This window comes from Apiospora aurea (assembly GCF_038362705.1).
Source record: "Apiospora aurea strain CBS 24483 chromosome Unknown utg000005l_segment0_segment0, whole genome shotgun sequence".
Taxonomy (NCBI): domain Eukaryota; kingdom Fungi; phylum Ascomycota; class Sordariomycetes; order Amphisphaeriales; family Apiosporaceae; genus Apiospora; species Apiospora aurea.
This window is the reverse complement of record NW_027117392.1, coordinates 3,241,329-3,266,935: the sequence shown is the minus strand read 5'-3', so window position 1 is coordinate 3,266,935 and position 25,607 is coordinate 3,241,329. Positions and strand designations below refer to the sequence as shown.

Genomic DNA, 25,607 nt, shown 5'->3' with positions numbered 1-25,607 from the left:
CAATGCCTCTCAGGACGCGCGTGATGTGATGATGTGCACAGACAAGTGGAACTGCGGCAGTGAGAGCGAGGCGACCGAAGGGTCTGCGAAGGGGTCCGACTGACCGGGACGGGATTGCGGAGACACTAGCAGCCGATTCCCTTCCAGGCTGGAGCCAAGCGTCCGATGGGTATGTCCAGAAGGTGTGCTTCTGTCGGTCATTCTGTTGATGTAATACGGCCTGGTGCCTGGCCCTCTCGAGACCCTCTCTATCTACCTAAGCCTGCTAGCATCTCGACCCTTGGAGGAGCGCAGAGGACAAGAGGGTCGTCCCAACATGAGCCACACACAGCAGAAGCTGCTACCTACGTCACACTGAAGGAGCGTGGTTCGCGTGGTTCGCATGGCCCTCGTGGCTCTCGAGGTTTCCCTGGGCAGAGCGTCCCGTCAGCGGCACGTCAAGGGATGGGAAGAGCTGGGAGGGTGCGCTCTTATAGCGGGCCAGGTTGAGCATCGTATGATTGTCAGGCCACTTTGGCAAATGGGCTCCACTCCCACGATCCGGCCGCTCTGAAGCCCAGAAATGCCCAGAAATGCCCGCTCTTGCAACAGACGGCGGACAACGAGCTGCAAGGCTATCCCCTCGCACTCTTCCACCTGCTCTCCCACGGGTCTGGCCAGGAAGGATCGCTAGGGATCGCTCGCTATTAGTCAAGACAAAGACAGGGCAGGCCGGTACTGGCTCCCGATGACGGGCGAGCAATAACCGAGGCCTTGGGTGCCCTGTGGCCCCTTCTGGCTCGTCATGTCGCTGCGCCGGCCTGGCTCGTGGGTTTTCACCACGTTGATTAGTTGGGCACACGCGACATCTTCCTTGACCTTCTTCCAATCCAGCCCGAAGACCCACCCAGCCCATTGAAGAAGCGCCGACAATGGCGAAGGGCCTTCTCGCTCGGTGTTTCATTGTACTCGCCCGGCGAGCTCATGTGATCCCAGAAAGTCCCTAAGGTTTCCTTTTAAACCACCGTCTTCCTCCGTCCCAGCTCGAAATCATCGTTTTGTAATACTACTCTCTTTTGTCGGTGATTTTTTCTTTAACCTCCATTCCTAGCCATCCCCTAGCATCGCTCGATCTACTGTTCTTCCCACGCCAACTCAAGTCTCTCTCTCTCGCTCGCACACTCTGTCAGCTCTCACAACACACACACACACATACCCGCCCCGAGTTCCTCCTCGTTGTTTCTTTTTTTTTCTTCTACACTGTTCCCAACTCACAACAGCAATCATGGTCTTCCTGACTCGTCTGGTCTCCATGACCAACTTTGCTGTGGCTTCGTCGGCCCTGGGGTTCCAAGTATTCGTCTTGTACCCTTGGCACATCACCCTCGACGAGTCGTTTGAGGAACTCAAGAAAGAACACATCAAGGTTCTGGGCGCCGTGTCAGACATCGCGAAGGCAGTAGATCCCGACGAGCGTAAAGGCCTCCAAAAAAGCATCCTATCGCGTATGAGCGCCATGCCCTTCGCCGCCGCCAAGCAAACCAAGCCATGAAGCACCCATGCTTCGCTTCACACCTGACTTGACTTGACCATGATCCCCTCCAAGAACCATGTCACCTCAAGACTCCTGTGACCCCGGCTTCGAATGCAGGACTTCGGATGCCCCACCGGCCTACACGGTCAACCTAAGAACGATCTACGGGATGGATTGGACTGGACGTTAAGGGGGAAGGGGGTTGATTATAGACGACGGCGGCGGCGGCGACGGAGGTTGTAACTGGGTGATTGCTATCATGCCAGCTAATATCGACAAAAAAGAAAACGCATACACGATGCTGGCGCTGCCCATCCTTCTCATCATGCTCCCTCCAACTAAAGCTTCTTTGCCAGTCGATGATGGCGTTTCGACAATCACAACGTTTCATCAGGACGAACCACTGACAACCGTTTCTTCTAACGGCCTGTTGGATGGTCTGGAGCAAACGGGCGTTGATGAGTTTCGATCACCAGCTGACAACAAATACCCTGTCGGGTGTGGATGGACGGAACACTATACAGGGGGAAGAAAACGTCGCCATTGTTATATAATTCTAACTTGGCTCAGGCCCCAGCTACGATTATAGATTTCTTTAGCGGGAAGACTGGTTATAATAGACTTGTTTTTTGTTTTTTTTTAAACTGATGTTGCTCTGGCTCTGGATGTTCTGGGTGTTGCTGCTATACTCTGCGCCCATCTCACCGTCCATCACTTGTAGTCCATCCTGACTCATAGGAACCGGCTCCATTGCTGCATGCATGACATAATACACGAAACGACCTGCTGGGCTGACGTCGGCGAAGCAATCTGACGGGTGGCAGAACCGAACATGTGGCTACTGTAGCTGGCTGCAGACACGTTCACGGGAACCCACTTCATGGCATGCCCCCACGCGCGAACCCCTCCCGAGGAGGAGTGTCCATCCACAGCGGCAAGCCTTCCAGCCCTCGTCACACAAGGGCTATCCACTCTCGCGACCCCTGGTCCCCAACACTCGGTTCGATCGACCCGATGGAACCCGCTCTCTATCTCTCTCTCTTATGTCGACTCCACCCTCCCTTGGTATACTGTTATACCGTACGGTCTAAGACAGTACGAGCAACTGACACGGTCCAGCCGGGAAATGGCCGTCTCTACCCCCATTCGATGTCAAAGCTTCTAGAATGTTACCTATCTGTCGTACTCCTCTTGCGCAGCACCGGCCCATCAAGGTCTTTGGCGCTGGCATGGACTAGGCCATGGTGATGCGCAGGGACAACGCAGCCTTTTGTAATATGCGACCGGAAGGAAAGGGGTTGGAAACGGGTGTGGCTACAGGGGAAGACTCGTCTCCGTGGAGGAGGGTAAAAGGGAGGAGGTGGGCAAGTAAATACAAATGCAAGATCCAGCAGTCTCCAACTCGTGGCTTTATGGTGGTATCATTTGACTTTATATATCGTATCGTGGAAACACCCCTAATTTCATCTCCACCCTGCTCGTATGTACACAGAGAAACTGTGCCGCCTCTGACCTATACACCCTTGAGGAAACTCGAGCCCCCGACCTCCTGATCGAACGCGCTGCACTCCTTCAAGCCACACAGCTCGAACACGTCCCGCACGCTGCCGTCGACCTTCCTGGTCCCGTCGTCGGCCGTGACGTAGCGCTCCTTGATCTCGCCCGTCTCCTTGAGCTCGCGGGCGAACTCGCGCATGCCCAGGTAGACGGCCGACATGCCGCACATGGGCCAGATGACGATCTTGAAGCCGAGCTCGCGGGCCTCGCGCGCGTTGATGAGCGGCGTCACGCCGCCGCCCACCATGTTCAGGAAGCACGGGGTCGGGCTCAGCGCCTGCACGACCTTGCGCATCTGCTCGCGGCTCTCCATGCCCTCGAGGAAGGCGACGTCGGCGCCGGCCTCGACGGCGCCCTTGAGCCGGCGCACCGCCTCGTCGTACCCCAGCGACTGCAGCGCGTCCGTCCGCGCGATGATGACAATGTCGGAGCCCATGCAAGCGCGCGCGTGCGCTGCGGCCCGGATGCGCGCCCAGTACGTCTCGGCCTCGACGAGCTCCTTGCCCAGCAGGTGGCCGCACCGCTTGGTCGTCACCTGGTCCTCGATGTGGAAGCCGGCCACCCCTTGCAGGATGTACTTCTCCGTCGTGCGCGCGACCATCAGGGGACCCCCGAAGCCCGTGTCGGCGTCGGCGAGGACGGGCACGTTCCGGTCCAGCCCCGCGATCATGCCCGCGTTGGTGGCCATGTCGTCGACCGTCGTGAGACCCAGGTCGGGCTGGCCCAACCGTGAGACGGCTGTGCCGGCACCGGTCTGTGATTGGATGTATTAGCGTTTCGGTGTCAAATAGGTCGTGGGTAGCCAGAACGCTTCCACCTTACCATGTAGAGGGCGTCGAATCCAACGTGAAGGGCCATCCGCGCCGTGATGCCATCATGAACGCCGGGGCAGATGACGATCTTCTCCGGGTCGGCGAGGTATTGCCGCAGCTTGGCGGCGCCCTTTTGCTGTGCAGCCATGCTGTGATGGGCGGGCTTGAATGTCTGAGCGTCGAGGTGACTTTGGATCTGGAACAAGTGGGATCTTTTGTTCTATGTCGACTCGTGCCGGGTCAAAACTATGGTAGTGGGAATGAATGAGAAACATCAGACAACCCGAAATTTTCTCCTTATGGGTTATTTTCATACATAAATAGATGAGGTCACTACTGAATGAAGGCGCTCCGTTCTCGGACTGGGGTTTGGTATCCCGAGGAGGGGCGAGAGACGGTCGGTGAGGGCCAGCAACGTGGCGGAGATGCTTCAGGTTTCTCGGGTTGTGGAGAATATTGGGACCTCTTGGACGATCTGTTCGGACTACCCGGGAGTCGATGGCTCTAGGATGCCACTCTGCTTGGATCCAGATGGGTGGGATTCGATATACTCCATCTATGGAGCCAGCTAGCAATGCCGTAGGGTAGACACTAGTCTAACGGGAATAACCAGCACCACTCCATCGTTTTGATCGTAATGGCTGCGGGGATCGACGCTTCCCTGCCGGAGCCCTCGGTTCCGGATCGTTGGTTCTATCGGATCCCGCTCATGTAGGTAGCCGACCTCGGTCCCGGGTCACCGAACCTTAGGTACTGTTTCTCATTCATAAAGACTAAAGCAGCGCGTTGTGTCAGAGCCTTTGCAGTGGTATTACTCTGGTAAAAATCGCCCGACAGTGTTTTTGTTTGCATTGACAAATGCCCAACTAGTCTATGGAGCTGTTCGGCCTTCCCGAAGTTGGTATCGTCGGACAGAGGCTGGACAGGAGCTGAGGCTTTCGAACGCCCATTGTTAAAGAGTCGGCCTACCCAGTAGCCTGACGCTCGATCCTCCTGGCCCCCATGGGTCCGTCCCGTGCATCTAATACATGTATCTGAATTCTGGATTCAGGTCCCCGAGTTCGCCCTTTTCGTACTCGGAGAGCCCGACGTCCCTAACGGCCTTCGCTCTTCGTTTGTTCTCGCCCATGATGGCTGCAAGATACGCGGCGCAAGACGCGGCGCTCAGCGCAGTGAAAGCTACACCAATCGAATAACCCTTTTTGAAGTATGGAGCGTCATCGAATGCGTACGTCGCTATGATGCCGCCAATGTTGCCAAACCCGATCTGCCACGCGGTGCCTATGGACCGCCGGTGGTGGCCACCCAAATTCCTACATTTTGGAGATCAGTATGGTGTAATCACCTTGACATCACTTTTACCACAAGAAAGAAAAAGAGAGAGAGAGAGAGAGAGAGAGAGAGAGAGAGAGAACAATCATGAATCGCACAACGACCGCATCAAAAGGGGTCTGGACACTGATTGCTTACATGTTGAACCAGCAGACGGTGATGGGCATGGAGCCGTAGATGCCCATGACGACCAGGAACAAAGCACCGTATTGCAAGTCCAGGTTATCATGGACATTGAGCAGAATGCCAAAGCCAGCAAAGGATATGAGCATCGGTATCAAAGTGAAGAGGTAGCGGTGCTTGAAGCGGTCTGAAATTGCGGCAATCACCAAGGAGAAGACGAAGGAGGCGGCCCACGGCGGTACCGATCGTAGTTGTGTTTGGATGGCGTTATACTTGTAACTGCCAGGGGTCAGCGGGTACAGGACACACATCAGTCTCAGACGCCGGTTCTCGGGGCTACCTACGTAGCAATAATCGTGGGTGCGAAAAAGGCATAGCCGTATGCCTTGCACGAGGAGTCAGCTGGTTATTCAGCGCAACATGACCATACAGACACAAACATACCGGTACGATTAATCCAAAATACATGAGACCGCCAAGTATAACTCGGTAGTCCTTCAGAACCGTTCCGACGTCACGCAAGCTGATCCTTCTTTCCACGGCATTATGTCCTTGGTCGGCCCGCAAGCGAGCCTTGACGTATTCGCGTTCATCTTCTTTGAGCCACATGGCTTGCTCGGGGCTTGGAAACATGTCAGCGTTGGGACCGGTGAGACAGACAAAGTGACAGGAACAACCCACAAGGACGGGAACGTGAACAAGAAGATCAGCCCGACTACGGCAGTGAGGGTGCCCTCGAGTATGAAGATCCAGCGCCAACCATGGTAGCCGCGGATACCGTCCACTGCACCCAACAAAGTCAGTGAGGGCTGCCCCTAAAACAACACACGCCAGATGTGCTACTGACTTTTACCGATGGCAGATGCCAGCAGACCGCCGAAGGCTCCCGCCAGACTGGTGGACGAGAAGAACAAGCTGTATCTTTTCTGCGCCTCGTCACGTCGGTACCACATGCCTGGTTGCCACTTTTAGCATTGTTCTTGACCAAATCGAACGGGCCTCTTGCCCAACTGGCAAGCATAGAACGACTCACTCAGGAGGTAGAAGCACCCAGGGAACATTCCCGTCTCAAAAAGACCAAGAAAAAACCTGGCAACGATTAGTCTTGTTCTGGATGGCAATCGAGAGGACCTTGCACATACCTCGTCGCTAGCAAACCGGCATAATTTTGGACCAGACCCTGGAAAATCGACATGCACCCAAACCCTATGACACAACCTGACAACGTACATTGAGTTAGCCCAGATTTTCGCGGCTCGGGGCGGGCGACTTATCAAATCCTGGGCGTGAACTTCTTCAGCAGGATATTGCTGGGTATCTCGAAGAAGACGTACGGCACAAAGAACATTGTTAAGCTGCCCGAGTGTCAAAAAATGTCCATTTGGAAGGAAGAAATCCCCTAGGCCGGCCGGCTACTGACGCTGTGCTATACTGAACCGTCGAGAGGCCAAGGTCTTCGCTCAGATGGAAGGAGCGGGCATTGGCGATGTTGACACGATCCAAGAATGCCAAAAGGTAGAGAATGATCAAAAAGGGCATGAGGCGGAAGTCGATGCGAGTCACGATCTTCCTTTGCGTGGTGTGCCGAGGGCACAGCACGTTCGTATCGTCCCCAGAGGGAAGAGCGTCATCGCTGCCGGGGTGATAAGTATTGTGAGCGGGCACGGCGATGGGCTGCTCGGCTTTCTCGTCCACTGCGCTGGCTACATCCTCCGAGGTGAGTATTCACAGCATAGCCGGGGACGCCGCCGACACCTTCTCGGAGGGGTGCTAGGGACGTACACGAAGCTTTCCCGAACATTGTTGAGATGGAGTGACTGAGTCAGAACAGGGGGCCAAGTAGCTTGCGAAGTAGCAAGCAGCAAACGGCAGCAGCCGGGGGTGTCAGTAAGCGACAGTTTCGGCTATCTTCACCATCAGATGAGAGAGTGCTCTGCTCGGATGAGGGCTTTATAAGAACCGCTCTGGTGATGCGCACTAGGTCTCGGCGGCTTGCCCGGATCGGAGCGGCCAATGACTTGCTGAATACTTCAGATACATCTACATGTAGATAGCGTTTGCTGGTGAGCAGCCGCCGATGCGGCCACGCCCCTCCCATCTCAACGCTAGCTAGCACCCTTGGACACCCAAGCTGTCTCGCAAATACATCGGGGCGAGAGTCTGGGCTGGCCTTCACAGTAGACCGCAGTCATGACTGCACAGCTGAGACAAACCGAGAGGGCGCGCCATCGAGAGAAGTGCAAACACCTTCTTCTTCAGCATCAACTTCAATCCAGGTACTGCCTGTCTCCCCCTCCCCCCGCCCAAGGAGGAGCCCAAGGAGGAGCCCAAGGAGGAGTCAGCCAGCCAGCAAGAGTAAGCCAGCCGTAAGCAGAAAGCCGATCCCGCAGCTGTGGGCCACAGAAGGCGATGGGGTAATGGGGTAACCTAATTGATGTGATGTGTGGGGTTTAGTTCATCTGAGCTCGCTAGCCCTCTTTCCCTCCCTCCCTCCCTATTGTCCGCTTACTCCCCGTGACAACAGCCGGCTGGCTCCCCAAGCAATTGGCCCGAGGTAAAGCCTGGCCACGGTATCCTCCTCTTTCGGCTATATCATTATCACCATCATCAACATCATATATGTGCATCAATGTGTGTTATGTGCGCATGTATATGTGTATATATGTGGTGCATATGTATCTGTGTATATGTGTAGGAGCCGCGACTACAGTGCTGTGCCACCCACGCCTAGTGTTTCTCGGAGTATCTGAGGATCAAGTGTTCAGTTCAAAGATCAGACAGGCTTGCGGTTATTCACTAACACCCAAAAAAAGAGAGAAAGAGATAGAAGAGGAAGAAAAAGGAGAATAAAAAAAGAAAGGAATAAAGAAAAGCAAAGGCCTCTCGAATTGGGTTGCATAGGGAAATCTCATGGCACGATGAATTTCATCCCTAGTGGCTGCAATATGACTCGGGAGGTCCTGCCGGAGTATCAGGGCTCAGCAAAGCAATGAGTGACGAAAGGTTACGGGAATCGTTCAAAATGGATTTGGGCATGGCTGGCACTGTCCCCGCCAGGCGCAGGTCGTACGGATGTATATCCCCCGGATGGCGACAACGCTGTCGCCATCAAGGGGATACAGTATCAGAAACCAGTTTCAGATTCGTCTAGGTAAGGGTAGAACATAATTGACAGTTGGCCATCCTAGGTTTCCAAGCTGTGAAGACACAGCGGGTACATTACCTGGTAGGATCGCATGGTGTGTCGGGGGCAGCTCACCACCACTGCGGGCCGACCTTGGATCTTACGAGCATTGGAACAATCGAGCCTCGGTCGCCGTGTTCCCCATCTAAATATCTGCAAGGCAACCAAGGCTAGCCCTTAGTCCTCTCAGAACGGATCATGCAATCTGCGCCCCGAGACTCTCGAGCCGGCGAACGGCCGATTATGGTGGGCATTGGATCCGGTTGTTGTCTGCTAGCCTTCTGGTAGTAGGCCGCAGTGCGCTTTTCTTAGACCGTCCCCATATGCTAGGAGGGAAACATGTCGTCTTCTCCATCAATTGACCGACGGTATGAATGATGACGTAGTTGCAGGTTCAGAACAAGCAAGACCTGCATATGTGGTTTTCTACATAGGTATAGGAATTCGGGAGACGGGTTAACAATACCAATTGGATGGAACCAACTTTTTGCAGTGCATCAGGACATTGCAGAAATCCAGCAGGCTGCACTTTTTTTTTCTTTCTCCGGACGGTGGGGGCAGCATTTCTCGGTTTTACCTGGACATACCTAGCACTTCTCACCCTGCGTTATCGCGACTCCTCCCCCCAAAGCCGCATAGCCATCAACTAACCAGGGATACACCGATGCTACATGCTACTGCTGCCAACCCCCGGTACCTAGGGAGCTTAGCCCATCCTCCACATCCACATGCACGGATTTCTACTGAATCTAGCACAAGTGCTCTCAGCTGTGTTTTGCGGGAGAATGCGGGCGCCACTCGGCCTTTGGACCAACGGCTGCGCTGCTCCAAGCCGTCCAAGCTGCTCACGCTGTCCAACAGTCCAAGTCTCCAAGGGGAGGGGGGCGACGCCGTTGCCATGATTGGACCATGCCTCCACTAAGGTAAGCCCAAGGCGGTACTCCTAGCACGTCATCTCGTCCTACCTCTGGATTCTCTGTCACCTTAAACCTTGTACGTGAAAGGATTTCCTCCCATCTACGCACGCAGAGGGTGGTAGTCTGTACTTTATTCCCTGCCTGCCAAGTCGAGTCGCAGGCACCCATTGGCTTGTGTGAACATGAAATAGATAGGTAGACAGGTAGATCGAAGGAAGACCCAGGTCCTACTAAAACTCCCATTCTCACAGAATTCGCGTCGCACATGGGGCGCACCTCTTTTCTAACATACTCTACCTCGCTCACCTGGTCGGCATAGCCATCACCCGAATGTGCAAGCTTTGCGTGATCTGGTTGTAGCTCGATTTTCGGCTACACGCTGGCTTTGCTCGCCCGCCGACTCGCTCGGACTTAACTCGTGCATCCCCCCATCTCCATTGCATCTCTAGTCCTCCCACAACGCCTCTGAAACCCAACTCACCATGATGGCCGATTCCGCTTCCGGCTTGCCGTCTAAGGAGGCAGTGGACGAGCGCAGACTCGACGGCTACGATGCCGAGGCCGCGACCCGGGATACGACGCCCACGGGATGGTCTGCCTGGTTCGGCGGCCCCAACGTCAAGATCGGGCCTCGGATTGCGCCCGTGGTGGCGCCTCTCAATGCGAACATAAACACCTCCGATAGCGAAATCGACAGCGAAGACATCCTGATGAAGCAGATCGCAAACGAGGAGAACTCGGCCATCCAATACCGTACCTGCAGCTGGCAAAAGGTTCGTCCGATTGAAGCTTGTTGGCCGTCGATGCCGAGACGGCAGCCAAGGCATGGCACAACGCTAACATGGTTGTGGATGGAACGTAGACTGCCGCATTGCTATTCTCCGAGTACATTTGCCTGGTGAGTAGCCTTGATTCCTATTGCCCCAATCCCCATCTGCAAAGCGCATGGCGGTTCGTCATGAGAATCTACAGTCCATTGCTGCTTCCTGCGACCGAAGCACGAACCGAGTGCAAAATGGCTGACCCTGATGACTAGGCCATTATGAGTTTTCCGTGGTCGTACAGTATCCTCGGCCTCGTTCCTGGGTAAGCAAGCTTTCTTGGCCTTTGGCCATCTCTTGGCAGATTGCCTGATCTGGACTAACAACGGCATTAGTCTCATCTTGACCGTCGCCCAGGCATTGATCGTTCTCTATACGTAAGTGTCCCTCCAGACTGAAGCATGCTCGACGGAAACGGAGACGGAGACTGACCGACATAGTTCGCTTGTCTTGTGGGAGTTCTGCTTGAGGCATCCGGAAGTGCGCGATGTTTGTGACATCGGACAAATGCTGTTCTGGGGCAAGAAGTGGGCATGGTGGGCCACCGCCATCATGTTCATCCTGAACAACACCTTCATCCAGGTACGTTGCCATCCGATCCGGTCGATATGGGAAGCACGTGTCACTGACAGGACAAAAGGGGCTGCACATTCTCATCGGAGCCAAGTATCTGAACACCATGGTCGGCCCGGACTCCTCCAGCGTCCATTGCCAAACCGTTGCGTTTGGTATCATTGTCGCCCTCATCTCTTGGATATGCTCGCTACCGCGAACATTTGAGATGCTCTCAAAGCTCGGCACAGCTTCTGCTTTCTTTACCTTCATCTCCGTCATCCTCGCCACTGTATTTGCCGCGATCCAGGCGAACCCAGCCAATTACCACGAGGCCCCGGGGATGAGTCCCTCTGGAGCCGCTCTGCCTTTTGGCAGTCCGATTGTCACCGCGATCCCCGTCGCAGGGACAACTTTTGTTTCGGGTCTCAACGCATTCCTGAATATCAGCTATACCTTCATCGGCCAGATCACGCTGCCCAGTTTCATAGCCGAGATGAAAGAGCCCAGGGATTTCCCCAAAGCTCTCTGGGCGTGCACCATTGCAGAAATCCTCGTCTTCAGCATCGTGGGTGGCGTCACTTATGCATATGTCGGTAATCAGTACATGACATCTCCAGCATTCGGATCCTTGGAAGATCTGTACAAGAAGGTGTCCTTCTCGTTCATGATCCCGACTCTGATCTTCCTCGGCGTACTATACGCCTCGGTCTCGGCCCGTTTCATCTTCTTCCGTCTATTCCAGGGATCGTGCCATAAGAACGACCACACCCTCATCGGCTGGGCTTCTTGGTCAGGCATTCTTCGTAAGTGTTTACTGTACCGCGATTACCCCAGGGCCCTTTGCTGACTTCAAAACAAGTGGCCACCTGGATCCTTGCGTTCATTATTGCAAATGTGATCCCTTTCTTCTCGTCACTGCTATCACTCATGTCCTCGCTCTTCGACTCGTTCTTCGGGTTCATCTTCTGGGGCGTTGCGTACTTCCGCATGCGGAAGGCAGATGGCTCTGTAGCTCTGCTCAAGGACAGATCGATTCGTGGCTGGTTGGAAGGGATCCTCAACATCGTGAGTATACTGCCAGACCAGACGTCAAGGCGCAATCTGACAGGAAATCCTTTTTGCTACCTCCGGCGCCTGCTTCCTCCTATCTCTCCTCCGATCTGCAAGGCAGCCACTAACGTGTCCCAGATCATCATTCTTACCGGTCTCTTCTTCCTCACAGCCGGAACTTACGCCAGTGTTGAAGGCATCATTGAGGAGTTCGAGGCAGGCACTGTCGGGAGTATTTTCCAGTGTGCGAGCAACGGAATCTGATTTTTCTTTTTCTGCATCAGTTTTGCAACACAGCTTTGCTTTTTATACATGACTTATGGAGGCGCCAGACATAAAGGTTTGGGATTCAAGGATATGTTTACATACGCAAGAGCAGGATATACCATCATGTTCATCCAAGCGTACAGCGGGAAGAAACACATACGGGAGGGTTCTTTTTCTTTTTGCTTATACGGGATACACACGACGGGTGTCTGGGAATTTTCCCAATGGTTTGACTACATCTGGCACACGAAACGTCCAGTATAGTAATGCACAAAGAAGCGACTCACACTTCACAGTGGTTGTCGCTTCGACATCACCGCTTGCGCCGCAACTGCATCCAGTGGATGCCTGACTTCTACCACGGATTTTGAAGATTTAGACAGTCTTCTCGATCCTCCAAAGATTTTACCTTCGACCTTCACGACCACCACCAAGAAATCCAAAGCTAACTTTGGGTACAGTCAACTAACCTTGTCCTTCTAGCTGGCCTCCCTCTTAGGTGTCCCAAAGGGACTCCTACCTACCTATTTATCCACCCCTTGAGTACCGCCCTTTACCGCCGTAACATCAATCAACGAAGCCGTCACTCGAAAGTCCGTCATATCAAAAGTCAAATTCGAGAAGAAGCAAGAGGTCAAGAAGCCGACGTCAGATTGACTGGCCCTAGTGATCAAACGGCGAATGACCAGGCAGGTCCCAACCCTCCATCCTCCAGGTAAGTACATTCATATAGTTTACAACAGGTCCAAGTTTGTAGTGGTTTCAAATCACGATGCCTATCAGACTGAGTTATTGCACTCATTTGTCGCATTTTCGAAACTGCCGAGAGGTGAACTATCGGCACTGGATTATTGAAATTACAGCCGTATATTCGTGACACTAGACCTCATGATGCCGAGGTGCTTGATCTATAGACAAAACCTTTCTACAAATAATATTGGGAATCCCTAGTCGTTTTTCTATTAGACAACCCTTACCCATCAAACCGACATGGCAGTAGACATGGGAGAATGGGGTGATGGCGGCTCTCTTGACATTTACTAGTCTGGGCTTTTTTTTGTTCTGGTATAAAGTGAAAATATCTCTCCTCTTTTACTCAATTATGCGCGTCAACATCACTTCGTGTCCTAAAGGGTCCGGGGGTATCCATAAGAGGGAATAGGGCAGCCATTCATTCCATCCCAACTTTTTCTTCAACTCTGCAACTCCTGTGTCTTGAAGAAGACAGCAAATCCGACCGACCGAACGACAACCAACAAGGAGGGCCCAAGAAAAACCAAATGTGTTAAGAGAAACTCTTGAAACCCGCTCGAATCGTCCACCCAAAGAACTCCCGCCCGAGCGAAAAACCCACTCCGTACTACTCGCTGAATCAGAACAAACATGACCCATCCGACCCAAGAACCAGTGGCCTAGGCCGCAATGCCCCTTGCCTCACCATAAATGCAGGAGCCGAAGCCAAAATCGCGCAGGAGCAGCATCTTCCTACGATGCCCTGGCTCTTTCTTCGTGCGTTGTGGGCACGGGCGGCGGAGATGTAGGGAGGGGTACGTTCTGTGGTTGAACAGCCTTCTGCATCGCCTCTTCCACAGCACTCGTGCCGCGCCTTTCCTCCTCCTCCTCTCTCCTCATCTCAACGCTCTTGCCTCGGATCGGGAGAGGACCATGGTTGTAATCACCAGGAGGTGATTTGGTCCTCTTTTGGTCATGATTCTCCTTGACTTCGCGATACTTGGTCTTGATCCAACCCAGCGGACCTCGTGTTTCGTCCCTGGCATCCCGGCTTCCGGCTTCGCTCTCTGCTAACGTAGCAGCGATGTCGGATGATTCTCCAGTCCAGCTTTTTCTGGGACGATGGCCGTGGCCGCCGCTTCCAACAGTGGACGTGCTTGTTTCGGCGTGACTGTTGACCCCAAGGTTTTGGTTTTGGGCTGCTGCCGCACCAGCTATTTCCTCTTTCCGCCTAGAAAAACGCCATCGACGCTTTCTCTCTTGCTCGGCTTGTTCAGCCGTCGGCGCAGGCAGGCTGTCATAAGCATGGTCCAAGTCGGACCCGCCTTCGTTGTAAGACGAGTGCAACGAGCCTGGAGGTGAGCTCTTCGGCTTCAACGTCTTGACTGCTTCCTGTTGGGCGGGTGCCGTGTCCAGTACGCCGCTCGCGGACACTTGAGAGGCTCTCGGCGTAGGCTCTGACGGGGTCTCGGTGGAGGCGCCGTTCTCAGTAGGACTAGTTTCTGGGCGTGCACCTTTCTCCATGGGGTTGGACTGTTCCATAGGGTTGGCGGTTTCATTGGCAGGCGATACGGCGCCGGAATGGGGCAACGACGCAGTAGAGCTTTGCGCACTTGGGTTAGCACTACTTGGCAATCGCTTTTTCCGGAGCTTGTTCGGCTGTCGCTTCTCTGGGTCCGCTGCGGGCGAGCGCTGAAACAGGGTCGGGTGGTTCTTCTCACGGCTTGGAGTCTCCATTGGCGGCTCCAGTAACCTGTCCTGACTTCGCCCAGCAATATTGGCAGCGGGCATTAGTGTCGGGCCGGCTGTCGTCCGTGACTTTTCTGGTGTGTTGACGGCTTCTTCCTTCACGGTCGGTGGGTGAGCGGCACTTAAACCAGCGGGAGTGGGGGACGCCGGGGCGACGGCAACCGAAGGCGATTCTTGACGCTGGAAACGGGCAGACGGTATGTGGGGTGACTTCTTGGAGGGGACGGTATTGCTTCTCCCGAGACTCCCACCAGGAGTCGTAGCCAAGCCAGGGCTCCCAGGCGTGGATGCGCCGTTGGAATGACGAGAGTGCCTGGACGATGTCGAGCGATTCCGGCGGATTTTACCGTCCCGGCTGACACTATCAGCTGCCGCACTAGCATTAGAGGAAGATCTATAAACTCCAGAGGCGGATCTCTTAGGGGCAGGTGTTGAGGGAGAAACAACAACAGGAGGGGCCGGTATGTATTTCTCAATCACTTGCTTCGTTTTCTCGTCCGCGGCAGTCCCGGGCATGCCGATCAAGAAATGGTCCTGATTTTCAATAAGAAAGATGATGACGCATTGGTTGAGGCGGTACTCCTCGGGGGCCATTGCATGGTTTGGGTGGGACAGCATGCCAGGCTGAAAGATAGCTGCCAGGTTCTGAGCAGTCATGCGATTCTCGTCGGCCTTAGCGGCGAAAACGGCTAACAGATCGAGGATGTATAAGAGCAACTGTCGGTTGAGAGGGGGCAACGCCTTGATGAGGTCCTGGTACTGCTTGATGGCTTCTCCTTCATCGAAGTTGTCAACCAATTGGCTGCCTTCAATATCGCCCACAGCCTGCTTGGTATGTCCGCGCAAGGGATCACGGAACTTCTCATAGAGATCGAGAGGCACGACAGGCTCAGGTAGATCGTTCAGGTAGCGACGAAGAACGTTGGCGGCGTCATGCACCGTGTATCCATCCCATACCAGGCCTTTGCCATATCGGTCGGGTGAGTCGAATGCTACCTTGAGCTCCTTGATGCGTTTCTCCGACCCGCTGAGCCGGAAGATGCCCTCAATACCGGTGGCTATTGCGCAACGATTGTTAGTCTGTAATTGCCATGTGATGGTCCAAAGTTGCTTGGTAGCTTACCTTTCTCTTTCAGGAACACACCACATTTGGCCACAACTATGGGCACATAGCCATAGATATAGCTCTGGCCATTGTCATCCACAAGTGATATAGCCACGTTGGCGTAAGTGATGCTTTGTCGCAAGGGTACACCGAATATGCCTTGCTGCCGAGCCTCTGTAGAGAAGGAATAGTTAGTACGGGGGTTTAGCGTCATTGTACCCATTAAGCATGGGCAGTTATTTGTCCGATTGGGGCCCGATGTGATCGAGTCACGACCCGGAAGCTTGCTTGCCTGCTTCTTGCCTGCTTGCACCGCGATGCTTCACTGAGCAAGCAGGCAAGCGTACATCTGCGAGGTTGGAGGAATAGAGCAATGCCCAGGACTCAAAACCAGCCGAGCCCAGCAAGAGTTGCCTCAACTCGACTGGTGCCCAGTGGTACGGGGCAGGTGCGAAGAAGAGCATTCATTTCTGCCTTACCTTGATTCTCCTGGTGCCTCGACTGAAGCTGGAACCGTTTCCACCAAGACTTCAAGTCCCGCTTGCTAGGCGGCGACGCAGCATTTGTAGAAGCGGCTGGCTGGGCCTGTTGCTGGAGCTGTTGGGGCAGCGGTTTAGACGGGGTCGCTGCTGCAGACGTCATTTCGTCGACAGTGACGCGCAAGTAAGCGCGATGCAGACGAGATGAAAACAGGCGTTGGGATCGCCGAGTTGCAACTAGCAAATGATACCAGGTATTTGCGATTTGTATGCTGGGAGCCCAAGGGCGGTCTGCAAGTGTGGGCTTAAATGACGTGGTCGGGTGGTCGAGTAGTCGCTGCCGCCGTGGTCGCCCGAGAGAAGTTGGTAGCCGGAATGGGCGTGGGTTGGTGAGACTGCAATGCGACGAGGCGCAATGCGACCGGTTTGAGTTGGCGGTGCTGCTGGCGAAGCTACTGTCTTTGCTATTGGTTTGCGACAAGCACCGGTTCTATTCATTCGGAACGTGAGGATTCGGCAGCAGGGTTGGGATGGAGAGCCCCTCGGCGACGATCGGATGGGGGTGTGTGCTTCTGTATGTTCAGGTACGTGCGTGAGTGAGTGCAGTTCGTCGTCAGGTGAAGGGAATGAGTGAGACGGATAGTCGAGGATGATGGAAGCCGTGTCGCTATTTTTGGATGGAATGGATTAAATGGATTGGAGAGGTGACGCGAGAGCAACAGGTTCTTTCTATGCTGTGAACGTGTTGTGTAGTACATAGGTATGGAGGGTAGAAGTAGGTAGGGTGCGACAGGCTGGAGTGGCAGTGGCAGTGACAGTGACAGTGACAGTGACAGTGGGAAGGGCGATTGCTTCAAGAGCTTCAAGACAAGAGGCGGGCAAGACAGGCAGGCAGGCAGGCAGCAGGCGCGCGCTCTCTCTCTCTCTCGCTCTCTCTCTTCTCTCTATTCTCACTCCCACTGGCCGCAGCTCAGGCCCAGGGTATAGGTCCAGGTCCGGGTTCAGGTTCAGGTTCAGGCTCAGAACAGGATGCAATGAATGAGGTAGTGTGATGTACATACCTCCTTGACGAACAAGCAATTGGGGGGGGATTGCGACGCAGGTTAGGCACAGGGCTGGGCCTTTGCCTTGCTTGAGAGAGTGCGAGCAAGAGTCTGGAGTCAAGAAAATAAGAGGGCGGCGGGGGGTTGAATGCACAATGATTTGATGGATCAAGAGGTGAGGGTGCCGTCCGTCCACCCATCAGTGTAATCAATCTTGGGACCAAGGCCAGAGGAGGCCCGAGGGAAGCCCCAGAAGCCCCAGAAGCCCCAGAAGCCTCGATCCAGGCTCAGGCTAGCCACCTTCACATTGCTACCTAACTAATGTACGGGCGGTATGCACCTACTAGTAGACCTTGGATTAGACTTGGTTCACTGACACACACACACACACACACACACACACCCATCAAGTTACTGGCATCTTTATGTACCTACATACTGGCTAGGTCGCCATTCATTCAAGGACTGCCGATGTGTTCATTGCATTCGTCAAATGCAAGCTGGGTACGACGGTAGTCTCTGTCATGTTACCGCACTGTATGGCTATGTCGGTCCAAGGTTGCGTCCTTTCTTCTTCACTTTCGTAATTTTCTTATGCTTCCGTTGTGCCTGTTTGCTAAGAAACGTTGATTGCTTCTCCATGGCACCCCTCTTCTGGGTGCATTTCGTGTAGGCGCCATACGTCGAAACAAAGAAAACAGCAAATATATCAATGCATTGCAATTGCATACAGCTAAGGTACTTACACATACCAGGAATCCTGCCGACTTTGCGAGTGCCAAGCAAATTCTCATCTCGGTAAATCCTCCCAGATGTGTATGCCATAGAGTTTCGGAGGCCCTCGTAGTATCTCTCGTGTATGCAGGTCCAAAACTCTGCTCATTTGCTTTCTCGAATTCCTCTTGCCATGTCGACCGTTCCAGTGGAAGTGGTAGAGCTGGTGGACTCGGCAATCATATAGACTGTTATGTATATACATTGGCTATGTGAGTAGGTAAAGATTATAAGTACATGTTGATTACCTACCTACATGGAGATATGTTTTCTGCCCCTGCATGGTGCCTCGCCTATCGATATACTCTTACATGCCTGCCCGCACATGCCGCAAGTGCAAAAGGCGAAGACAAGCAAATCTGTGGGTGCCACGGCTTTCCGGGCCTCGTCACGGCAACGTTGATAACTGCGGCGCCGTCCCTGTCCCTTTCTCTCTTGCCTTCTTTCTTTCTTTCCCCTCTCTTTCGTTCGAGGGCTGCCAGTCTCACTACATCCTTCCCACCTCACGTGGCTCTGGTAACTAGGTATGTATGTGGTAATCTTTTGGACACCAGACCACTTCCGCCATCTCATCTGATTTCGGTTATTAGTTGGAATGGGAGGAGGGATTCGGGAAGGCGCAGCGAGAGAGAGAGAGAGACTGTCCCCATTTCCACATTGCAAACGTCACCCTAAAAGCCACATGCTACACGTATGCGAGGCATTTCATCATTGTTCTTCTGTTTCCATCTTCATGCCCATGTCTCTTGGAAACACCCACATGAGTAGGTACAGTAAGGCAACCCAGGGTGTTGTACTGTACAGACTGTGCCGCGCGCACCGTCGCGCAAGCCTGTAAGTCGGGTAGTATCGAAGCCAGGATTCGTCGGCTCTGCCACTGTCGGCTGCCGAAGACAGCGTTGATCAGGAACACAAATCTAGGAAAATCGTCTGGGGAAGGTCAGAGATAACAGTGGAGCCCTAGACGGAACCCAGAAGCACATGTGGCTTGACAGGGTTGAGAAACAAGAACTCCTAGCCGTCGTTTTCGTCGGTCATATCAATAGATACACGTAGCCAAGTATGTAGGTAGGTATCAAGACGAATGTTCGATGTTCTCATCAGACGTATGGGCTCAAAGAGGGCATTGATGCATCGATGTCCCATTCTTGACCGTGGCAGGCCAGATACACAAACAGACAGACAGACAGACATCTGGACATTGCCGACTTCCCGACTTCCGTGGAGAAAGGACAAGGACCTGACGTTTCCGAACACACACCAGACAAGGCCAATCCGTCCCGAGTGCACTACTGCTCTGCTACCTACATGTACATACTACATTGATGTATCCAGCGTCCAGTTGCTATGTGGGCTCTCAGTCTTGGAACTCATCAGTCGACGGGATCTTCCACGCTTGAGTCACAACACAACACAACACAACACGTATGCACGGCCCTGCGAACCATACCCGCCACAATATCAGTGTGACCACGGGCTTTCATTGGCACACAGTCATTCGTTACCGGACGATGCCAGTACTGGGCTACAGCCAGGGACAAGGAGTAAGACTGGATTGGTCGGGCGCAGCAGCAACACACATGGGGGCGCGTATGACTGAGCACACGCATAAGCATACTTACGCATATTCACACACACACTCTCTAGTAGGTAGGTAGTATTTCTCTCATTTGATCAATCACCTCTCAGTGGAGGCATCGCAGCCCATTATGGAGAAAAATAGGCGTCATTCTTTCAGGGTCCCCAGCCTCGTCGCAAAAAAGGACTTGGCAAGTTGGCGCGGCCCCTCACTGTTGACGGGGGGGTCATACGTCGCAGATGACGTCTACCCTCTACCCTCTACAGTAGGTCTGGTCTCGTCCTGTCTCTCAGCTCTCAGCTAGGTAAGGTACAGGGTAAGGTACAGTAGCCGATTGATTGATTGACTGATTGAATGGCACATGCGACGAAAGCAGAGCCTGTCCAACCTCAAGCTGCGGCTCACAAAACGGCCTCCAGCTTGCACAGCCTTAGACCAATACAGTCCAACCGACAGTGCAGCGTCATGTACTCACACACACACCCACGCGCTTATGATTCACTGGCGAACAAGAACCCTCGGATGTTGCCGAGATATATACCCTACTTTTAGAGGCCCCGAGCTGCCCCCTCTGCAGTCCCTCTGTAGTCCCTCTGGCCCTGGATCGTGGGGCTGACCTACAACCTCTCCCTCTCGAAAAAAAAGCTACCTGCACATGCACCATGACAACAACTTGCTGCAGACGACAAATGAATTCGGTGCGACTCTCCGGGTGATCCTACCCGTATCGGTACCTAACAGGACGACATCAGCTTGTCCCTCCACTGTCCGGGGCCAGTGATTAAGCTTGGAATCTACCCGCCTTGCCGCCGCTCCTCGGTTTCTTACAATTGATTGATAGATGGGAGATCTCCTCCTACCAGCCTCTGCCCAATGTCCGCCGCCCCCTGGTAGTAAATCCAATGCTAACGTGGATCTTGTGCTCCTATTATTAGCAACTGTCTTATCTGGTGGGACTTGGGGGGAGCAGCATCCGCATATACAACACGCAATGAAGTAATAGTCTTTGCCTCGATCGTGTCTTCGCCACAGAAACAAATGCGCGACCGTAAGACGGCATTAGGCTTCCGTTCCATGTGAAGATGGCCATGTGTGCGCAACCATCAGTCAGCTCATGAAGAGCCACAGATCGTACATACGAGGTTCTTGTCTTTGCCAAACTTGAAGGAAGAAGGGGTGGGGCTGGGGAGGCTTGAAATCCCCCTGCCGGAAATACACCCCGAGATGCATACCTGCACATGTGACCTTGTTGACCGACTGGTGTTCAAAGTCAACAGTCAACTACACATACAAATACGATGTTTACCATAAAACCTGGTCCTAGCCACCCCGCCAAGTTGGCAGTGTAGATGGGCTAAGACTATAGTCAGAAATTCCCGGGTTTCTAGGTAAATTCTACAAGTGCTGCAGAACAAGTTACTTTGCTTCCTAAAAAAGCTTGATGAGGATGAGTAGGTATATAGGGGTGTCAGGGGGAGGGGGGCGTGTTACAAGGAAACAGGCTACCGGAGTCAGCAGCCATAGCCTTAGGGGGCCATTTCACAGAATTTAGCAGCATAAGGAGATTGAATGTTTGATGTCCTTCTTTATGCGCTGGTTTGACCATGCTCACTTTAAGCAGATAGCAATCTCTGTCTCTCATATACAATGGTATGATGACCAATGCCGTGGTTCCCGACCTTCCTCTCGACCAAACCCAATCAATGAATGTACACACAAAGGCCACCGTCCATACAGGTTGTATAGCTGCGAGGCTGCCCTGTAATAGTAGTAAGACCAGCTTGAGGTAAAGGCTGGACGGTCAAACTGGTCCAGTGAAGGCGTTCCATCGCTTCCCAGCCGAATCTTGTCCTGCAGCTCTACTAGCCGGTAGGCAGTAGGCGTTTCGAGTGCAGGCAGCCTGAAGTCCCCCAAAAATAACCGTTTGCCTACCAAGCATGCTGACCTCCCCCTTGGGCGGCATGAAGTGAATAAATAAACCAGAAGCGAGCCATGCCATGAGCCGCTTACCGCAATGATATATCATCGAGGCCTGTTTACTGAACCCAGCGCGCCAACGTACAAATAGACTCTCCTGATCCAATTGCGTTGAGCGGGATGACCCCCGAAAGACGCCAGACCGTGACTCGAGTTGCGGTCGACCTTATATGAAACGCCTCGACTATGAGAAGGAGGGAAATACAAAAGTTGAACCTAAAAAATGAAAGCAACCAAACGCCACTGTATGAGCCCTTTAGAGAAAAAAAACAAAGAAAACAAGACCGAATGGATTCTGTGCGAAAGTCCGGGTAGAACCTGCGCCATTTCAGGATATAGCAGCCGCGTGGCATCGAATAAAAATACTGTTGCAGTCTTTATGCATATCGTCGTGAGTCGTTATAGAGTATTATCAATATGTTGGAACGCTTCGCGGCATGATTTCGCCGCTGCGCTTCCTTCCAAGGCCCTGCTGCTCGGCCTTGGAGGCATTTGCAATAATTTGCAGTTTCTTTTGGAGGGACGAAAGCCTGACAGAGATCATACGTATCACTGAGAGAAGATTAGCATTTGATGTCGATAAACTTGTTGGATGCAAGTACTTACTCTTTTGAACAGCTTCTTGGTCGTCCGTATCGATCTCTGACGCACCCTCGTGAGCAACAACGTCAGCGTTGGAGGTCGTTACGCCACTAGTAAGTTTTCGCGGAGTGAGCCCTTCGTCGTTATCAAGGACTGCTTCGAGCATGCGTATTGCTGTAAGATACGAGATCTCACAACCCTGTAGGTCCTCGTTGGAGATCTCGTTGATGGCAGCTGTGCGACTCATTTCCAATGCTCTGTCATACATCAACTTCTCAGCACTCAGGCCAGCAGTCAGCATGACCCCATCGGCGCCAGAAGTTCCCATGGATGCTGATCCGAGATGGTGGTTGTTGGGGTGACTGGGATGGTCCTCAGGTAGCTTGCGTTGAGCTTGGATCAATTTTTCCCTCACAAGGTCGGCCTTCTCCAACGTTTCGTTGAATCGCTTGCGTACCCATTGCACGGCCGAGTTTATCCTTACAGCGCTGGTTTGGACAGTGGGCGGGTCCCGAGTCACGTATGCTGGAGTATTGCCATCGCCTTTGCCTTTCCGCGTCCACCAGATACCGGCGATATCCATACACCTTGCAAGCAGTGTCAGCGCCTTGACATAGAGCACTAGCGCTTCCTCTGAGAGAGCAACCTCGGCCTCAACAGTCAGCCCGTCATCGTCATCTGCAGGTACCTCATCGGCCGGGATGCCGCCAAGTGTACGATTTGACGATGGTGTGAGAGGCATAAGCTGCTTCAGCTTTACTTCCGCAAAGCCCCACACACAGTCGCTTCTCGTCGCATAATCTTCAATCCCCTGTGCAATCCGCACATCTTCATCCAAGACACCGACTTGACGCCCATCTGTCAGAAGCGCAGCGGGTGCGGCCGGCGTCGGGTACGTAGGAAATGGGTTGTATAACGGGGGCGATGTTCCTTTGCCGAGCAAATGAGCAGGGTACTTGAAACCAAACAATCGCAGGCTGGCGTCTTGAATGGCTTTCGAAATAACCGACGTGGTAGAACTAGGACTTCCAGACAAATTCTTGTCATAGGACCCTCGACGGTAGTGATCCGGTCTCTGGCTCCCCTGGGCAATTTGAAGAGCCTTAGATCGTTCTGCTGGGATCGCTCCAGTTGTGGAAGTAGGGACGCCTTGTTGTGTTGCCCGTCGCACGATCTGACCGGCCTTTGGTGACGAGGTACCAGCCTGTGCACCCTGGGCAGCTAGTTGGTCGGCCAATGCATTCACTTCTACGTATCTCTTCTCAACGACGACATAGTCTCGTTCAAACGCGATTTCCTGCGCAGCTTTCTCCCGTTCATCAGCAGCGGCACTCTTGCCCTTTGATTTGTAGGGGTATTCCCTCAGAGCCGATGGAGGTGAAGGCTCGTCATCTCGTTGATACCGGCTGAGCGACGCATTAGATAAGCCGCGGCGGCGGCGATCCTCTAACAGTGCTGGTCGGTTAGGCGCTGACGTTGAAGGAATAGCCTGCGGCCTTCTGATACCAAGACCAGGCGCTATATCATCCCGCGGCAAAGACGATACTTGTGGAGCACCCCGGCCAGGCTCGTCGTTCCCTGGAAACTCGCTTGGGCTTGCCAGAGGCGAAGACCGTAGTGGTTTCTCGCGAGGTGAAGGTGGATTGCCTTCTTCCCGCCCCGCATCGGCTTCACTGAGACGATGTCTACGAAGGAAAGATGTCCGACTGGGGCTTGGCTGCGGCTCGTCGGTCTTGGAGGCAGCTCGCGCATCTCTCGAAGCCGGCCTCGAGACATTCGGTATATCGTCCTCTACCAACCCGGGTATGGAACCCGTCACAACAGGGTGGTTGAAGAAGTTTTCGAAGCTCAAGCGCTCGACAGGATTGCGCTTCAAAAGAGCCCGGATCAGCGACTTCAGATCAGAACTCACTTGGCAGTCTTTTGGGAATCTAATCTGATCTTCTGCATTCTCGATTTTCCTTAATAATTCAACGTGGTTACTGGCCCTAAACGGCGGTTTGCCGGATACCATCTCATAGAGCACGGTCCCGACAGACCACAGGTCGGCCTTCGCATCGTAACGCTCGTAACGTAAGATCTCTGGCGCCATGTAAAGCGGCGAGCCACACAACGTCTCTGCCAGAGAGGTGGAAGGCAAGACGCGTGCAAACCCGAAATCGGCCAGCTTCAGCATGGGAAGAGACTCCAGGCCTGCGGCCGGTATTAAGGAGTCGTGACTAGCGCTCAGAACTTTAGGTGCTTCCTTATTTGTCGCTCTGTACTGGACTGACGGGAGAAGCAGCAGGTTTTGGGGTTTGACGTCGCGATGCACGAAGTTTCCTTGGCGGAGGAATTGTAGGGCACTAGCAAGCTGCTTCAGAAAGTGTCGATTGACGACCTCGTGGAGACCAGCATTCGGAACACTGGGGTACTTGCGAGCCATCTCGCAAGTGACTGGATGTGTGGCTAGTTTTTCCCTCTTCTTAATGAACAACGACAAATCGCCCAGTTCGCAGTATTCCATGATGAGGTTGATGTGGGTCGATGATTCGATGCAGTCATGGAGGGCAACTATGTGAGGGTGGCGAAGCTTCTTGAGAATCTGGATCTCGCTATACAGGTTGTCCTTGAGCTTCTTGTTCAATCGTCCAAGTTCGACCGATTTGATAGCAACGAGGGCACCTGAAGTCTGTCGTGATAACCACCGTTAGCGCAGGTTTCTTCTCGACGTGGGTGAGCGCCATGACTCATAGACAGTGCTGTAGGAGCAACAAAACAAAACAGCCCTCATTCGAGGCAAATGCCCGCCGCCTGAGCCCAGCACGACAAGATCTTTCCCGAGGGACGTATTGTGACGATACCAGGCTAGAGTAGGAGCGGACTTCAAGGAAGGACGAACCTGGTGTTTGCCAGAATAGACCTGGGCAAAGCTACCTTTGCCGATCTCTGCACCGATGAGGAACTGGCCGATGGAGTGATCGCTCGCCCTCGACCGTCGTGAGGCGGACGAGCCTGCCGAATTGCGGTCCGCCATGGCTTCCTGTGAGTGTATTGGCCAGGACAGGAAGTGCGGTTGACGAAGCCCGTAGGCTTATAAGAGATCCGGGGAAGATGCGGCGGCTCGGGGTATCGTCATGTGCACAATCAGGTTGTGTATGGTGGGGAGGATGGATAGGTGGGATGGAAGAGATCCCGACGATGGCGCAAGGCGGACGGAGTATGATGATAGCGAGGAATCCAGAGGAGAAAAGAGAAGAAGAAATAGAAGAGTCAGTAAGATGCGCGCACCGCCTCAAGGGAGCTAAGGCCTCGTGGATGATGGTACAGAGCACGGTACGGGTCCCGTACGAGGGTCGTTGGTGAAGCTGGGCGTGGGCGCCAGATGATGTAGGTACCTGGGGTGAAGTACCGCAGCAGGCGACCCAGGTTTGGCTTCCAATAGGTCGGGGGATACCTGGGCGAGCGACGGAAAGG

General features: G+C 53.6%; 6 protein-coding genes across 6 annotated transcripts; 2 read left to right on the top strand and 4 right to left on the bottom strand.

Annotated features, from left to right (window-relative positions):
- Positions 1–1,264: 1,264 nt before the first annotated feature.
- PG986_007557 (uncharacterized protein) lies at positions 1,265–1,531 on the top strand (the record flags this gene model as incomplete). The annotated part of the gene is made up of 1 exon (XM_066843779.1): positions 1,265–1,531. The coding sequence occupies one exon, from the start codon at positions 1,265–1,267 to the stop codon at positions 1,529–1,531; it is 267 nt and encodes an 88-aa protein (XP_066699891.1).
- A 1,495-nt stretch (positions 1,532–3,026) lies between these two features.
- PG986_007556 (methylisocitrate lyase) lies at positions 3,027–4,030 on the bottom strand (the record flags this gene model as incomplete). Its single annotated transcript, XM_066843778.1, has 2 exons — positions 3,027–3,824; positions 3,893–4,030. 2 exons carry the CDS (start codon positions 4,028–4,030, stop codon positions 3,027–3,029), a joined length of 936 nt encoding a protein of 311 aa, XP_066699890.1.
- Positions 4,031–4,903: 873 nt separating this feature from the next.
- Positions 4,904–7,138, bottom strand: PG986_007555 (major facilitator superfamily transporter; the record flags this gene model as incomplete). Its single annotated transcript, XM_066843777.1, has 9 exons — positions 4,904–5,195; positions 5,353–5,616; positions 5,682–5,722; positions 5,782–5,959; positions 6,019–6,121; positions 6,185–6,292; positions 6,371–6,692; positions 6,754–7,040; positions 7,120–7,138. The coding sequence occupies 9 exons, from the start codon at positions 7,136–7,138 to the stop codon at positions 4,904–4,906; spliced, it is 1,614 nt and encodes a 537-aa protein (XP_066699889.1).
- Positions 7,139–9,920: 2,782 nt separating this feature from the next.
- Positions 9,921–12,128, top strand: PG986_007554 (Transmembrane amino acid transporter; the record flags this gene model as incomplete). The annotated part of the gene is made up of 8 exons (XM_066843776.1): positions 9,921–10,211; positions 10,301–10,336; positions 10,475–10,524; positions 10,595–10,636; positions 10,700–10,841; positions 10,900–11,617; positions 11,674–11,879; positions 12,003–12,128. The coding sequence occupies 8 exons, from the start codon at positions 9,921–9,923 to the stop codon at positions 12,126–12,128; spliced, it is 1,611 nt and encodes a 536-aa protein (XP_066699888.1).
- A 1,488-nt stretch (positions 12,129–13,616) lies between these two features.
- PG986_007553 (Rho-GTPase-activating protein 8) lies at positions 13,617–16,359 on the bottom strand (the record flags this gene model as incomplete). The annotated part of the gene is made up of 3 exons (XM_066843775.1): positions 13,617–15,670; positions 15,736–15,891; positions 16,197–16,359. 3 exons carry the CDS (start codon positions 16,357–16,359, stop codon positions 13,617–13,619), a joined length of 2,373 nt encoding a protein of 790 aa, XP_066699887.1.
- Positions 16,360–21,981: 5,622 nt separating this feature from the next.
- PG986_007552 (uncharacterized protein) lies at positions 21,982–25,167 on the bottom strand (the record flags this gene model as incomplete). The annotated part of the gene is made up of 3 exons (XM_066843774.1): positions 21,982–22,121; positions 22,176–24,822; positions 25,033–25,167. 3 exons carry the CDS (start codon positions 25,165–25,167, stop codon positions 21,982–21,984), a joined length of 2,922 nt encoding a protein of 973 aa, XP_066699886.1.
- Positions 25,168–25,607: the final 440 nt, after the last annotated feature.